This window comes from Salmo trutta, unplaced genomic scaffold (assembly GCF_901001165.1).
Source record: "Salmo trutta unplaced genomic scaffold, fSalTru1.1, whole genome shotgun sequence".
NCBI classification, from domain to species: domain Eukaryota; kingdom Metazoa; phylum Chordata; class Actinopteri; order Salmoniformes; family Salmonidae; genus Salmo; species Salmo trutta.
This window is the reverse complement of record NW_021823104.1, coordinates 2,403,470-2,418,469: the sequence shown is the minus strand read 5'-3', so window position 1 is coordinate 2,418,469 and position 15,000 is coordinate 2,403,470. Positions and strand designations below refer to the sequence as shown.

General features: G+C 47.1%; 1 protein-coding gene across 2 annotated transcripts in view; it reads left to right on the top strand.

Annotated features, from left to right (window-relative positions):
• LOC115188897 (unconventional myosin-XV) overlaps window positions 1-15,000 on the top strand; it is an 89,893-nt gene that overhangs the window by 50,618 nt on the left and 24,275 nt on the right. For both annotated transcript variants that reach the window (XM_029747721.1, XM_029747722.1), the window contains 8 exons: window positions 416-551; window positions 1,784-1,899; window positions 4,455-4,573; window positions 5,011-5,152; window positions 5,923-6,034; window positions 10,506-10,708; window positions 10,916-11,104; window positions 13,370-13,442. In XM_029747721.1, the coding sequence (XP_029603581.1) occupies window positions 416-551; window positions 1,784-1,899; window positions 4,455-4,573; window positions 5,011-5,152; window positions 5,923-6,034; window positions 10,506-10,708; window positions 10,916-11,104; window positions 13,370-13,442 (1,090 nt within the window). The remainder of the gene's footprint in view (window positions 1-415; window positions 552-1,783; window positions 1,900-4,454; window positions 4,574-5,010; window positions 5,153-5,922; window positions 6,035-10,505; window positions 10,709-10,915; window positions 11,105-13,369; window positions 13,443-15,000) is intronic.

The following is a 15,000-nucleotide window of genomic DNA, read 5'->3' as shown; positions in this document are numbered from 1 at the left end:
GTATACACACTAACAGTAGCGTAGCGTAGCATAGCGTGGAAGGAGGTACACACACTAACAGTAGCGTAGCGTAGCGTGGAAGGAGGTACACACACTAACAGTAGCGTAGCGTAGCGTAGCATGTAAGGAGGTACACACACTAACAGTAGCGTAGCGTAGCGTAGCGTGGAAGGAGGTACACACACTAACAGTAGCGTAGCGTAGCGTGGAAGGAGGTACACACACTAACAGTAGCGTAGCGTAGCGCAGCGTAGCGTGGAAGGAGGTGTACTGTATCAATAAGTCATGGTCCTTCAAGCCAAATAGGAACAATTAAATGAATTGTTTGTCCAAGCAAAGAGCTCAGGACAGAACAATAGTTTTATATTCTATTCCAAGTCCTCATCTTGTCCATGTTGATGTTGTGGTCCTGTAGGTGTTCTACCCTAAAGACAACTTCAACACTCCTCTGCTGCTGGACCTGCTGTTCAGACAGATAGTCCATGACACCTTCTCAGAGGCCTGCATCCGCATCACTCAGGAGGAGAGGATCACGATGAAGGCTCTGTTTGGTACCAAACCGTTAGAACCTTTAGAACCACCACACCACAACCAACCGTTAGAACCTTTAGAACCACCACACAACACCACAACCCACCATTATAACCACCGCACCACACCATAAACCACTAGAAAACACCGTCAAGCCACCACAAAACACCACAAATCCCCGTCATCCCACCACAAAACACCATGAACCCACCATTATAACCACCACACGACACCATAAACCACCGTTAGAACCACCACAAAACACTGCAATCCGCAAAACACCATCAAACCACCACAAAACACTGCAATCCGCAAAACACCATCAAACCACAACAAACCACTACAAAACACCATCAAACCACCACAAAACACCATCAAACCACAACAAACCACTACAAAACACCATCAAACCACCACAAACCACCATCAAACCACAACAAACCACAACAAAACACCATCAAACCACAACAAACCAAAACAAAACACCATCAAACCACCACAAAACACCATCAAACCACAACAAACCACAACAAAACACCATCAAACCATCACAAAACACCATCAAACCACAACAAACCACCACAAAACACCATCAAACCACCACAAAACACCATCAAACCACAACAAACCACAACAAAACACCATCAAACTATCACAAAACACCATCAAACCACAACAAACCACAACAAAACACCATCAAACCACAACAAACCAAAACAAAACACCATCAAACCACCACAAAACACCATCAAACCACAACAAACCACAACAAAACACCATCAAACCACAACAAAACACCCTCAAACCACCAAAAAACACCATCAAACCACAACAAACCACAACAAAACACCATCAAACCACAACAAACCAAAACAAAACACCATCAAACCATCACAAAACACCATCAAACCACAACAAACCACAACAAAACACCATCAAACCACCACAAAACACCATCAAACCACAACAAACCACAACAAAACACCATCAAACCACAACAAAACACCATCAAACCACAACAAACCACATCAAAACACCATCAAACTATCACAAAACACCATCAAACCACAACAAACCACCACAAAACACCATCAAACCACAACAAAACATCACGAAAAATCTCAAACCACCGTGAAACACCACAAACTATTATAACAATCATTACTCTGTGTGTGTGTGTGTGTGTGTGTGTGTGTGTGTGTGTGTGTGTGTGTGTGTGTGTGTGTGTGTGTGTGTGTGTGTGTGTGTGTAGTGGAGAACCAGGTGGGCCAGGATGGCGGCACACAGGACGAGAGTCTGAAGAAGAAAATCGTGACGACGGCCAGAGACTCCTGGGAAATATATTTCTCACGACTCTTCCCTGCCTCGGTGAGTGTGTGTCTGTGTGTGTGTGTGTGTGTGTGTGTGTGAGCCTATATACCGTAGCTATATCTGGGGAAGCTCCACCCAGAACTCCAAACCGGGTCCAGCGACTGGCAACACAACCCATTAAGCCATTCAAGGTCGCTAGGTGTTGGGTTGAGGTCGCTAGGTGTTGGGTTGAGGTCGCTAGGTGTTGGGTTGAGGTCTCTAGGTGTTGGGTTGAGGTCTCTAGGTGTTGGGTTGAGGTCTCTAGGTGTTGGTCTCTAGGTGTTGGGTTGTGGTCTCGAGGTGTTGGGTTGAGGTCTCTAGGTGTTGGTCTCTAGGTGGTGGGTTGAGGTCTCTAGGTGTTGGGTTGAGGTCTCTAGGTGTTGGGTTGAGGTCGCTAGGTGTTGGGTTGAGGTCTCTAGGTGTTGGTCTCTAGGTGTTGGGTTGAGGTCTCTAGGTGTAGGTCTCTAGGTGTTGGGTTGAGGTCTCTAGGTGTTGGTCTCTAGGTGTTGGGTTGAGGTCTCTAGGTGTTGGGTTGAGGTCTCTAGGTGTTGGGTTGAGGTCTCTAGGTGTTGGTCTCTAGGTGTTGGGTTGAGGTCTCTAGGTGTTGGGTTGAGGTCTCTAGGTGTTGGGTTGAGGTCTCTAGGTGTTGGTCTCTAGGTGTTGGGTTGAGGTCTCTAGGTGTTGGTCTCTAGGTGTTGGGTTGAGGTCTCTAGGTGTTGGGTTGAGGTCTCTAGGTGTTGGGTTGAGGTCTCTAGGTGTTGGGTTGAGGTCGCTAGGTGTTGGGTTGAGGTCTCTAGGTGTTGGTCTCTAGGTGTTGGGTTGAGGTCTCTAGGTGTTGGGTTGAGGTCACTAGGTGTTGGGTTGAGGTCTCTAGGTGTTGGGTTGTGGTCTCTAGGTGTTGGGTTGAGGTCTCTAGGTGTTGGGTTGAGGTCTCTAGGTGTTGGGTCGAGGTCTCTAGGTGTTGGGTCGAGGTCTCTAGGTGTTGGGTTGAGGTCTCTAGGTGTTGGGTTGAGGTCTCTAGGTGTTGGGTTGAAGTCTCTAGGTGTTGGGTTGAGGTCTCTAGGTGTTGAGTTGAGGTCTCTAGGTGTTGGGTCGAGGTCTCTAGGTGTAGGTCTCTAGGTGTTGGGTTGAGGTTGCTAGGTGTTGGGTTCAGGTCTCTTTGTGTAGGTCGCTAGGTGTTGGGTTGAGGTCTCTAGGTGTTGGGTTGAGGTCTCTAGGTGTTGGGTTGAGATCTCTAGGTGTTGGGTCGAGGTCGCTAGTTGTTGGGTTGAGGTCTCTAGGTGTAGGTCGCTATGTGTTGGGTTGAGGTCTCTAGGTGTTGGGTTGAGGTCTCTAGGTGTTGGGTTGAGGTCTCTAGGTGTTGGTCTCTATGTGTTGGTATCTAGGTGTTCGGTTGAGGTCTCTAGGTGTTGGTCTCTAGGTGTTGGTCTCTAGGTGTTGGGTTGATGTCTCTAGGTGTTGGGTTGAGGTCTCTAGGTGTTGGTCTCTAGGTGTTGGGTTGAGGTCTCTAGGTGTTGGTTTCTAGGTGTTGGGTTGAGGTCTCTAGGTGTTGGGTTGAGGTCTCTAGGTGTTGGGTTGAGATCTCTTGGTGTTGTTCTCTAGGTGTTGGGTTGAGGTCTCTAGGTGTTGGGTTGAGGTCTCTAGGTGTTGGTTTCTAGGTGTTGGGTTGAGGTCTCTAGGTGTTGGGTTGAGGTCGCTAGGTGTTGGGTTGAGGCCTCTAGGTGTTGGGTTGAGGTCTCTAGGTGTTGGGTTGAGGTCTCTAGGTGTTGGGTCGAGGTCTCTAGGTGTTGGGTTGGGGTCTCTAGGTGTTGGGTTGAGGTCTCTAGGTGTTGGGTTGAGGTCTCTAGGTGTTGGGTTGAGGTCTCTAGGTGTTGGGTTGAGGTCTCTAGGTGTTGGGTTGAGGTCTCTAGGTGTTGGTCTCTAGGTGTTGGGTTGAGGTCTCTAGGTGTTGGGTTGAGGTTGCTAGCTGTTGGGTTGAGGTCTCTAGGTGTTGGTCTCTAGGTGTTGGGTTGAGGTCTCTAGGTGTTGGGTTGAGGTCTCTAGGTGTTGGTCTCTAGGTGTTGGGTTGAGGTCTCTAGGTGTTGGGTTGAGGTCTCTAGGTGTTGGTCTCTAGGTGTTGGGTTGAGGTCTCTAGGTGTTGGGTTGAGGGCGCTAGGTGTTGACAGGGTGTGTGTGTTGCAGGGCAGTGTGGGTACGTGTTGACAGGGTGTGTGTGTTGCAGGGCAGTGTGGGTAGGTGTTGACAGTGTGTGTGTTGCAGGGCAGTGTGGGTAAGTGTTGACAGGAAGTGTGTGTTGCAGGGCAGTGTGGGTACGTGTTGACAGGAAGTGTGTGTTGCAGGGCAGTGTGGGTAGGTGTTGACAGTGTGTGTGTTGCAGGGCAGTGTGGGTAAGTGTTGACAGGAAGTGTGTGTTGCAGTGCAGTGTGGGTAAGTGTTGACAGGAAGTGTGTGTTGCAGGGCAGTGTGGGTAAGTGTTGACAGTGTGTGTGTGTTGCAGGGCAGTGTGGGTACGTGTTGACAGTGTGTGTGTTGCAGGGCAGTGTGGGTAAGTGTTGACAGTGTGTGTGTTGCAGGGCAGTGTGGGTACTGGGATCCAGGTGGTCTCAGTGTCTCATCGCGGCGTCAAGCTGCTGAAGACGGTGAGAAGCAGCTCTGTTGCCCCGGACTACTTCAGAGTACTACGCCCTTACAGGTACACACACACACACACACACACACCACACACACACCACACACACACACACACACACACACACACATCACAGCAGGTAGTCTAGTGGTTAGAGCGTTGGGCCAGTAACCCGAAAAGTTGCCAGATTGAATCCCCGAGCTGACAAGGTATAAATCTGTCGTTCTGCTCCTGAACAAGGCAGTTAACCCACTGTTCCCCAGTAGGCCGTCATTGTAAATAAGAATGTGTTCTTAACTGACTTGCCTATTTAAATAAACACACACCTGTATACACATACTGTTCAGATTAGGATTAATTCATAAATAAAGGATATACTGTTCAATCTGATTTGACTTTCGGTGTGTGTTTCCGTAGTTACGCGGACATCCTGTTTGTTTCTCTGTGTTTATTCCGTAGTTACGCGGACATCCTGTTTGTTTCTGTGTGTGTTTCCATAGTTACGCGGACATCCTGTTTGTGTCCATTCCATCTAAGAACATGTTGGAGTTTAACCTGACCAATGAGAAGCTGATTCTGTTCTCCGCCAAGGCTCCACAGGTCAAACACATGGTGGACTACTTCATCACAGAACTGAAGAAGGTGAGACGGGTTAGAGGGTGAGACAGGGTAGACAGGTTAGAGGGTGAGACAGGTTAGAGGGTGAGACAGGTTAGAGGGTGAGACAGGTTAGAAGGTGAAACAGGTTAGAGGGGTGAGACAGGTTAGAAGGTGAAACAGGTTAGAGGGGTGAGACAGGCTAGAGGTTGAGACAGACTAGAGGGTGAGACAGACTAGAGGGTGAGACAGGCAGACCAGTAATAAGGAAAGTGATTGTGTTGATTCAAAGGGACTCCAGACTTCACTCTGAAACCAGGTAGGAAGGAAGGAAACATGAAGGAAACATCAGATAGGAAGGAAGGAAACATGAAGGAAACATCTGATAGGAAGGAAGGAAACATGAAGGAAACATCTGATAGGAAGGAAGGAAACATGAAGGAAACATCAGATAGGAAGGAAGGAAACATGAAGGAAACATCTGATAGGAAGGAAGGAAACATGAAGGAAACATCAGATAGAAAGGAAGGAAACATCAGATAGAAAGGAAGGAAACATGAAGGAAACATCAGATAGAAAGGAAGGAAACATCAGATAGAAAGGAAGGAAACATGAAGGAAACATCAGATAGGAAGGAAGGAAACATCAGATAGAAAGGAAGGAAACATCAGATAGGAAGGAAGGAAACATCAGATAGGAAGGAAGGAAACATCAGATAGGAAGGAAGGAAACATCAGATAGGAAGGAAGGAAACATCAGATAGGAAGGAAGGAAACATCAGGTGGGTTTTGACCAGCGGGACGTTTCCTTCCCAGGACTCTGAGTTTGTGGTGGCAGTGAGGAACTACATCACAGAAGACAGAACTCTGCTCAGCTTCCACAAGGGAGACATCATCAGATTACACAGCGTGGAGGGGCTGGAGGAAGGTAGGATACACACAGATACACACAGACACACACAGATACACACACAGATATACACAGATACACACACAGATATACACAGAGATACACACAGACATACACAGAGACCCACAGAGAAACACAGAGACACACAGATACACACAGACATATACAGATACACAGAGATACACACAGACATACACACAGACATATACACACAGATACACACAGATACACACAGACATATACACACAGACATATACACACAGATACACACAGAGACACACAGATACACACAGACACACACAGATACACACAGACATATACACACACAGATACACACAGACATACACGCAGACACACACAGACATATACACACAGACATATACACACAGATACACACAGACATACACGCAGATACACACAGACATATACACACAGAGACACACAGATACACACACACAGATACACACAGACATACACGCAGACACACACAGACATATACACACAGACATATACACACAGATACACAGACACACACACCCCCAGATCCACACGTCCCTGTTGCGTTCTCTGTGTTGCTCATCGTGTTGTGTGGTGTAGGCCAACGCTACGGCTGCATCATCAGGAAGAAGGTCGTGCTGCTGGAGGAGCTAAAGAGAGATACCTCTGAGTTTGGTGGGGTGTGTGTGTGTGTGTGTGTGTGTGTGTGTGTGTGTGTGTGTGTGTGTGTGTGTGTGTGTGTGTGTGTGTGTGTGTGTGTGTGTGTGTGTGTGTGTGTGTGTGTGTGTGTGTTGACTTGCATGCGACTAACACCCTGTCGTGTTTGGTTTGTGTTCTGGTTGCTGTGTGAGGAAACAACTAGGATTCAGACTGGGCCGTTGATGGGACTGTCTAGTCCCACTGAGCTAAAGTCTGGATTCAGACTGGGCCGTTGTTGGGACTGTCTAGTCCCACTGAGCTAAAGTCTGGATTCAGACTGGACTGTCTAGTCCCACTGAGCTAAAGTCTGGATTCAGACTGGGCCGTTGTTGGGACTGTCTAGTCCCACTGAGCTAAAGTCTGGATTCAGACTGGGCTGTTGTCGGGACTGTCTAGTCCCACTGAGCTAAAGTCTGGATTCAGACTGGACTGTCTAGTCCCACTGAGCTAAAGTCTGGATTCAGACTGGGCTGTTGTCGGGACTGTCTAGTCCCACTGAGCTAAAGTCTGGATTTAGACTGGGCCGTTGTCGGGACTGTCTAGTCCCACTGAGCTAAAGTCTGGATTCAGACTGGGCCGTTGTCGGGACTGTCTAGTCCCACTGAGCTAAAGTCTGGATTCAGACTGGGCCGTTGTCGGGACTGTCTAGTCCCACTGAGCTAAAGTCTAGATTCAGACTGGGCTGTTGTCGGGACTGTCTAGTCCCACTGAGCTAAAGTCTGGATTCAGACTGGGCCGTTGTCGGGACTGTCTAGTCCCACTGAGCTAAAGTCTGGATTCAGACTGGACTGTCTAGTCCCACTGAGCTAAAGTCTGGATTCAGACTGGGCTGTTGTCGGGACTGTCTAGTCCCACTGAGCTAAAGTCTGGATTCAGACTGGGCTGTTGTCGGGACTGTCTGGTCCCACTGAGCTAAAGTCTGGATTCAGACTGGGCTGTTGTTGGGACTGTCTAGTCCCACTGAGCTAAAGTCTGGATTCAGACTGGGCTGTCTAGTCCCACTGAGCTAAAGTCTGGATTCAGACTGGACTGTCTGGTCCCACTGAGCTAAAGTCTGGATTCAGACTGGGCCGTTGTCGGGACTGTCTAGTCCCACTGAGCTAAAGTCTGGATTCAGACTGGACTGTTGTTGAGACTGTCTAGTCCCACTGAGCTAAAGTCTGGATTCAGACTGGGCCGTTGTCGGGACTGTTTAGTCCCACTGAGCTAAAGTCTGGATTCAGACTGGGCTGTTGTTGGGACTGTCTAGTCCCACTGAGCTAAAGTCTGGATTCAGACTGGGCTGTTGTCGGGACTGTCTAGTCCCACTGAGCTAAAGTCTGGACTGTTGTCGGGACTGTCTAGTCCCACTGAGATAAAGTCTCAGACATGTTTCCTGACTGTGAACAGTCTGTCTGTCTGTCTGTCTGTCTGTCTGTCTGTCTGTCTGTCTGTCTGTCTGTCTGTCTGTCTGTCTGTCTGTCTGTTTCAGGCTCTGTCTGTCTGTCTGTCTGTCTGTCTGTCTGTCTGTCTGTCTGTCTGTCTGTCTGTTTCAGGCTGTTGTCTGTCTGTCTGTCTGTCTGTCTGTCTGTCTGTCTGCCTGTCTGTCTGTTTCAGGCTCTTGTCTGTCTGGCTGTGTTGTGCATCAGTGGTGCATCATGTTCTAGTCTACAGTCGTGGCCAAAAGTTTTGAGAATGACACAAATATACATTTTTATAAAGTTTGCTGCTTCAGTGTCTTTAGATATTTTTGTCAGATGTTACTATGGAATACTGAAGTCTAATTACAAGCATTTCATAAGTGTCACTGGCTTTTATTGACAATTACATGAAGTTGATGCAAAGAGTCAATATTTGCAGTGTTGACCCTTCTTTTTCAAGACCTCTGCAATCCGCCCTGGCATGCTGTCAATTAACTTCTGGGCCACATCCTGACTGATGGCAGCCCAGTCTTTCATAATCAATGCTTGGAGTTTGTCAGAATTAGTGGGTTTTTGTTTGTCCACCCGCCTCTTGAGGATTGACCACAAGCCTCTCGCTAGGTGCTAAACAACAGCCTCTCGCTAGGTGCTAAACAACAACAGCCTCTTGCTAGGTGCTAAACAACAACAACCTCTTGCTAGGTGCTAAACAACAGCCTCTCGCTAGGTGCTAAACAACAGTCTCTCGCTAGGCGCTAAACAACAACAGCCTCTTGCTAGGTGCTAAACAACAGCCTCTTGCTAGGTGCTAAACAACAACAGCCTCTCGCTAGGTGCTAAACAACAACAGCCTCTTGCTAGGTGCTAAACAACAGCCTCTCGCTAGGTGCTAAACAACAGCCTCTTGCTAGGTGCTAAACAACAGCCTCTTGCTAGGTGCTAAACAACAGCCTCTCGCTAGGTGCTAAACAACAGCCTCTTGCTAGGTGCTAAACAACAGCCTCTCGCTAGGTGCTAAACAACAGCCTCTTGCTAGGTGCTAAACAACAACAGCCTCTTGCTAGGTGCTAAACAACAACCTCTCGCTAGGTGCTAAACAACAGCCTCTCGCTAGGTGCTAAACAACAGCCTCTTGCTAGGTGCTAAACAACAGCCTCTTGCTAGGTGCTAAACAACAACAGCCTCTTGCTAGGTGCTAAACAACAGCCTCTTGCTAGGTGCTAAACAACAACAGCCTCTTGCTAGGTGCTGAACAACAACAGCCTCTTGCTAGGTGCTAAACAACAACAGCCTCTTGCTAGGTGCTAAACAACAGCCTCTTGCTAGGTGCTAAACAACAACAGCCTCTTGCTAGGTGCTAAACAACAACAGCCTCTCGCTAGGTGCTAAACAACAACAGCCTCTTGCTAGGTGCTAAACAACAGCCTCTTGCTAGGTGCTAAACAACAGCCTCTCGCTAGGTGCTAAACAACAGCCTCTTGCTAGGTGCTAAACAACAGCCTCTCGCTAGGTGCTAAACAACAGCCTCTTGCTAGGTGCTAAACAACAACAGCCTCTCGCTAGGTGCTAAACAACAACAGCCTCTTGCTAGGTGCTAAACAACAACAGCCTCTCGCTAGGTGCTAAACAACAACAGCCTCTTGCTAGGTGCTAAACAACAGCCTCTTGCTAGGTGCTAAACAACAGCCTCTCGCTAGGTGCTAAACAACAGCCTCTTGCTAGGTGCTAAACAACAGTCTCTCGCTAGGTGCTAAACAACAGCCTCTTGCTAGGTGCTAAACAACAGCCTCTTGCTAGGTGCTAAACAACAACAGCCTCTTGCTAGGTGCTAAACACTAGCCTCTTGCTAGGTGCTAAACACTAGCCTCTTGCTAGGTGCTAAACACTAGCCTCTTGCTAGGTGCTAAACACTAGCCTCTTGCTAGGTGCTAAACACTAGCCTCTTGCTAGGTGCGAGAGGCTGTTGTTGTTCAACACCTAGCAAGAGGTTGTATCTCGTTCGTTCTAGCTGGAGAGGAATCGACAGACGAGTGAATTTAAAATGTTTAAATGAAAAAATTAGCCCAGTTCATTTGAAATGGAAAAAGTAGGTGGCTGAAAATGGAAAACACAATGTGTGTGTGTGTGTGTGCGTGTGTTTGCGTGTGTGTGTGTGTGTGTGTGTGTGTGTGTGTGTGTGTGTGCATGTGTGTGTGTGCATGTGTGTCTGTGTGTGTGTGTGTGTGTGCATTTGTGTGTGTGCATGAGCTTGCGTGTACGGGGCGGTGTACGGACAGTGGAGTGTGTTATAACTGTGTGTGTGTGTGTGTGTGCGTGCGTGCGTGCGTGTGTGTGTGTGTGTATCTGTGTGTGTGTGTGTGTGTGTGTGCGTGCGTGCGTGTGTGTGTGTGTAGGCTGGCGGTACGGGGCGGTCTACGGGCGATGGGGTGTGTTTCCAGGTGAGTGTGTCCAGCCGGTCGCCGCTCCAGACTTCCTGGTTCTCCCTGCTGAGAGGGCGGAGCCTCGCGACAGACACGGCCGTGTTGCCGCCTCCGCTGCGATCGCCGTGGCGATGGGCTCTACTGTCGCCGCCCATGAACTGGACCTCAACACAGAGGTACACACACACACACACACACACAGATACACACACACACACACGCACACACGCACACACACGCAAGCTCATGCACACACACAGACATGTTACATGCAGACATGCGTACATTCACTCTCTAATGTTCTCTGTGTGTGTGTGTGTCTGTCTGTGTGTGTGTGTGTTTGTATCTGTGTGTGTGTGTGCGTGTGTGTGCGTGTGCGTCAGGCTGTGGTAGGCTATGGTGAAGACAGCAGTAGTCTCCATGTGGAAGGGCTCCCTCTACAGGCCAGTCAGTATAACATGGAGGAATTCTCCAGGAAGTACTACAGACGGACTCAGAGACACGGAGACCAGCTGAAAACCAGGAAGGGGAAGGAGAGCAGAGAACCAGCTGACATGGTTAAATACTCTAAGGTGATAAACACAGGACGACCTGCTGAGATACACATACTATACTATACTACTATACTATACTACTATACTATACTACTATACTATACTACAGCTACAGATACACATCCTATACTATACTACTATACTACTATACTATACTACTATACTATACTACTATACTATACAGATACACATCCTATACTATACTATTATACTACTATACTACTATACTATACTACTATACTATACTACTATGCTATACTACTATACTATACTACTATACTATACTACTATACTACAGATACACATCCCCTGGACTATACTACAGATACACATCCCCTGGACTATACTACAGATACACATCCCCTGGACTATACTACAGATACACATCCCCTGGACTATACTACAGATACAGATACACATCCCCTGGACTATACTACAGATACAGATACACATCCCCTGGACTATACTACAGATACATTTACACATCCCCTGGACTATACTACAGATACAGTTACAGTTACACATCCCCTGGACTATACTACAGATACAGATATACATCCCCTGGACTATACTACAGATACAGTTACACATCCCCTGGACTATACTACAGATACAGATACACATCCCCTGGACTATACTACAGATACACATCCCCTGGACTATACTACAGATACAGATACACATCCCCTGGACTATACTACAGATACAGATACACATCCCCTGGACTATACTACAGATACAGTTACACATCCCCTGGACTATACTACAGATACAGATACACATCCCCTGGACTATACTACAGATACAGATACACATCCCCTGGACTATACTACAGATACAGATACACATCCCCTGGACTATACTACAGATACAGTTACACATCCCCTGGACTATACTACAGATACAGATACACATCCCCTGGACTATACTACAGATACAGATACACATCCCCTGGACTATACTACAGATACATTTACACATCCCCTGGACTATACTACAGATACAGTTACAGTTACACATCCCCTGGACTATACTACAGATACAGATATACATCCCCTGGACTATACTACAGATACAGTTACACATCCCCTGGACTATACTACAGATACAGATACACATCCCCTGGACTATACTACAGATACAGATACACATCCCCTGGACTATACTACAGATACACATCCCCTGGACTATACTACAGATACAGATACACATCCCCTGGACTATACTACAGATACAGATACACATCCCCTGGACTATACTACAGATACACATCCCCTGGACTATACTACAGATACAGATACACATCCCCTGGACTATACTACAGATACAGATACACATCCCCTGGACTATACTACAGATACAGTTACACATCCCCTGGACTATACTGTGTTCTGGCTGGGTTTTCATGAGTATTCAGAACAATTCTTTGTTCTGACTGGGTGTGTATTCAGAGTGTGTATCCTGACTATTCATAACTGGGTTTTCCTGAGTATTCAGACTGGGTGTGTATTCTGAGTATTCAGACTGGGTGTGTATTCTGAGTATTCAGACGGTGTGTATTCTGAGTATTCAGACTGGGTGTGTATTCTGAGTATTCAGACTGGGTGTGTATTCTGAGTATGTATTCAGAGTATTCAGACTGGCTGTGTATTCTGAGTATGTATCCTGAGTATTCAGACTGGGTGTGTATTCTGAGTATGTATTCTGAGTATTCAGACTGGGTGTGTATTCTGAGTATTCAGACTGGGTGTGTATTCTGAGTATTCAGACTGGCTGTGTATTCTGATTATGTATTCTGAGTATTCAGACTGGATGTCTATTCTGAGTATATATTCTGAGTATTCAGACTGGGTGTGTATTCTGAGTATGTATTCTGAGTATTCAGACTGGCTGTGTATTCTGAGTATTCAGACTGGCTGTGTTTTCTGAGTATTCAGACTGGCTGTGTATTCTGAGTATTCAGACTGGCTGTGTATTCTGAGTATTCAGACTGGCTGTGTATTCTGAGTATTCAGACTGGCTGTGTATTCTGAGTATGTATTCTGAGTATTCAGACTGGGTGTGTATTCTGAGTATTCAGACTGGCTGTGTATTCTGAGTATTCAGACTGGCTGTGTATTCTGAGTATTCAGACTGGCTGTGTATCCTGAGTATTCAGACTGGCTGTGTATTCTGAGTATTCAGACTGGCTGTGCATTCTGAGTATGTATCCTGAGTATTCAGACTGGCTGTGTATTCTCAGTATTCAGACTGGCTGTGTATGCCGTGTGTTTGTTTCCCCAGTCCCCTCTCCAGGAGTCTCTGATAGACTTCACAGACAGCAACATGAACAAGGTAGCAGCTGACATCTCCCTGGGTAAGATGGAGACAACACTGTTCCCAAATGGAACCCTATTCCCTACATAGTACACTACTTTTGACTAGAGCTCAGACATAGTACACTACTTTTGACCAGAACTCAAACATAGTACACTACTTTTGACCAGAACTCAAACATAGTACACTAGCCTCCCTGTGGCTCAGTTGGTAGAGCGTGGTGTTTGCAATGGTGTTTGCAACGCCAGGGTTGTGGGTTCGATTCCCACGGGGGACCAGTAAGGGAAAAAAAATAATAATAATAAAATAAATGTATGAAATGAATTGAAATGTATGCATTCACTACTTACTGTAAGTCGCTCTGGATAAGAGCGTCTGCTAAATGACTAAAATGTAAATGTACTTTTGGCCAGAGCTCAAACATAGTACACTACTTTTTGACCAGAGCTCCAAGAAGTGTACTATGTTGGGACTTAACCAATGGTTTCTAATCAAATACACTGAACTAAAATATAAAACACAACATGCAACAATTTCGAAAGATTTTACTGAGTTACAGTTCATAGAAGGAAATCAGTCATTTAAATAAATAAATTAGGCCCTAATCTATGGATTTCACATGACGGGGAATACAGATATGCATCTGTTGGTCACAGATACCTTTATAAAAGGTAGGGATGTGGATCAGAGAACCAGTCAGTATCTGGTGTCTCCACCATTTGCCTCCTGCAGCGCGACACATCTCCTTCACATAGAGTTGATCAGGCTGTTGATTGGTGGAATGTCGTCCCACTTCCTCTTCAATGGCTGTGTGAAGTTACTGGATATTGGGCGGGAACTGGAACACGCTGTCGTACACGTCGATCCAGAGCATCCCAAACATGCTCGATGGGGTGACATGTCTGGTGAAGTACGCAGGCCATGGAAGAACTGGGACATTTTCAGCTTCCAGGAATTGTGGACAGATCCTTGTTGACATGGGGGCCGTGTATTATCATGCTGAAACATGAGGTGATGGAGGAGGATGAATGGCACGACAATGGGCCTCAGGATCTCATCACGGTATCTCTGTGCATTCAAATTGCCATCGATAAAATGCAATGGTGTTCGTTGTCCGTAGCTTATGCCTGCCCCATACCATAACCCCACCTCCACCATGGGGCCCATACCATAACCCCACCACCACCATGGGGCCCATACCATAACCCCACCTCCACCATGGGGCCCATACCATAACCCCACCTTCACCATGGGGCCCATACCATAACCCCACCACCACCATGGGGCCCATACCATAACCCCACCTCCACTATGGGGCCCATACCATAACCCCACCTCCACCATGGGGCCCATACCATAACCCCACCTCCACCATGGGGCCCATACCATAACCCCACCGCCACTATGGGGCACTCTGTTCACAATGTTGACATCAGCAAACCGCTCGCCCACACGACGCCCTACACGCTGTCCGCCATCTACCCGGGACAGTTGAAATTCGTCCCGGATTCGTCCGTGAAGAGGACACACTTCTCCAGCGTACCAGTGGTCATCGAAAGTGAACATTTTCCCCACTGAAGTCGGCTCCGACGTCAAAC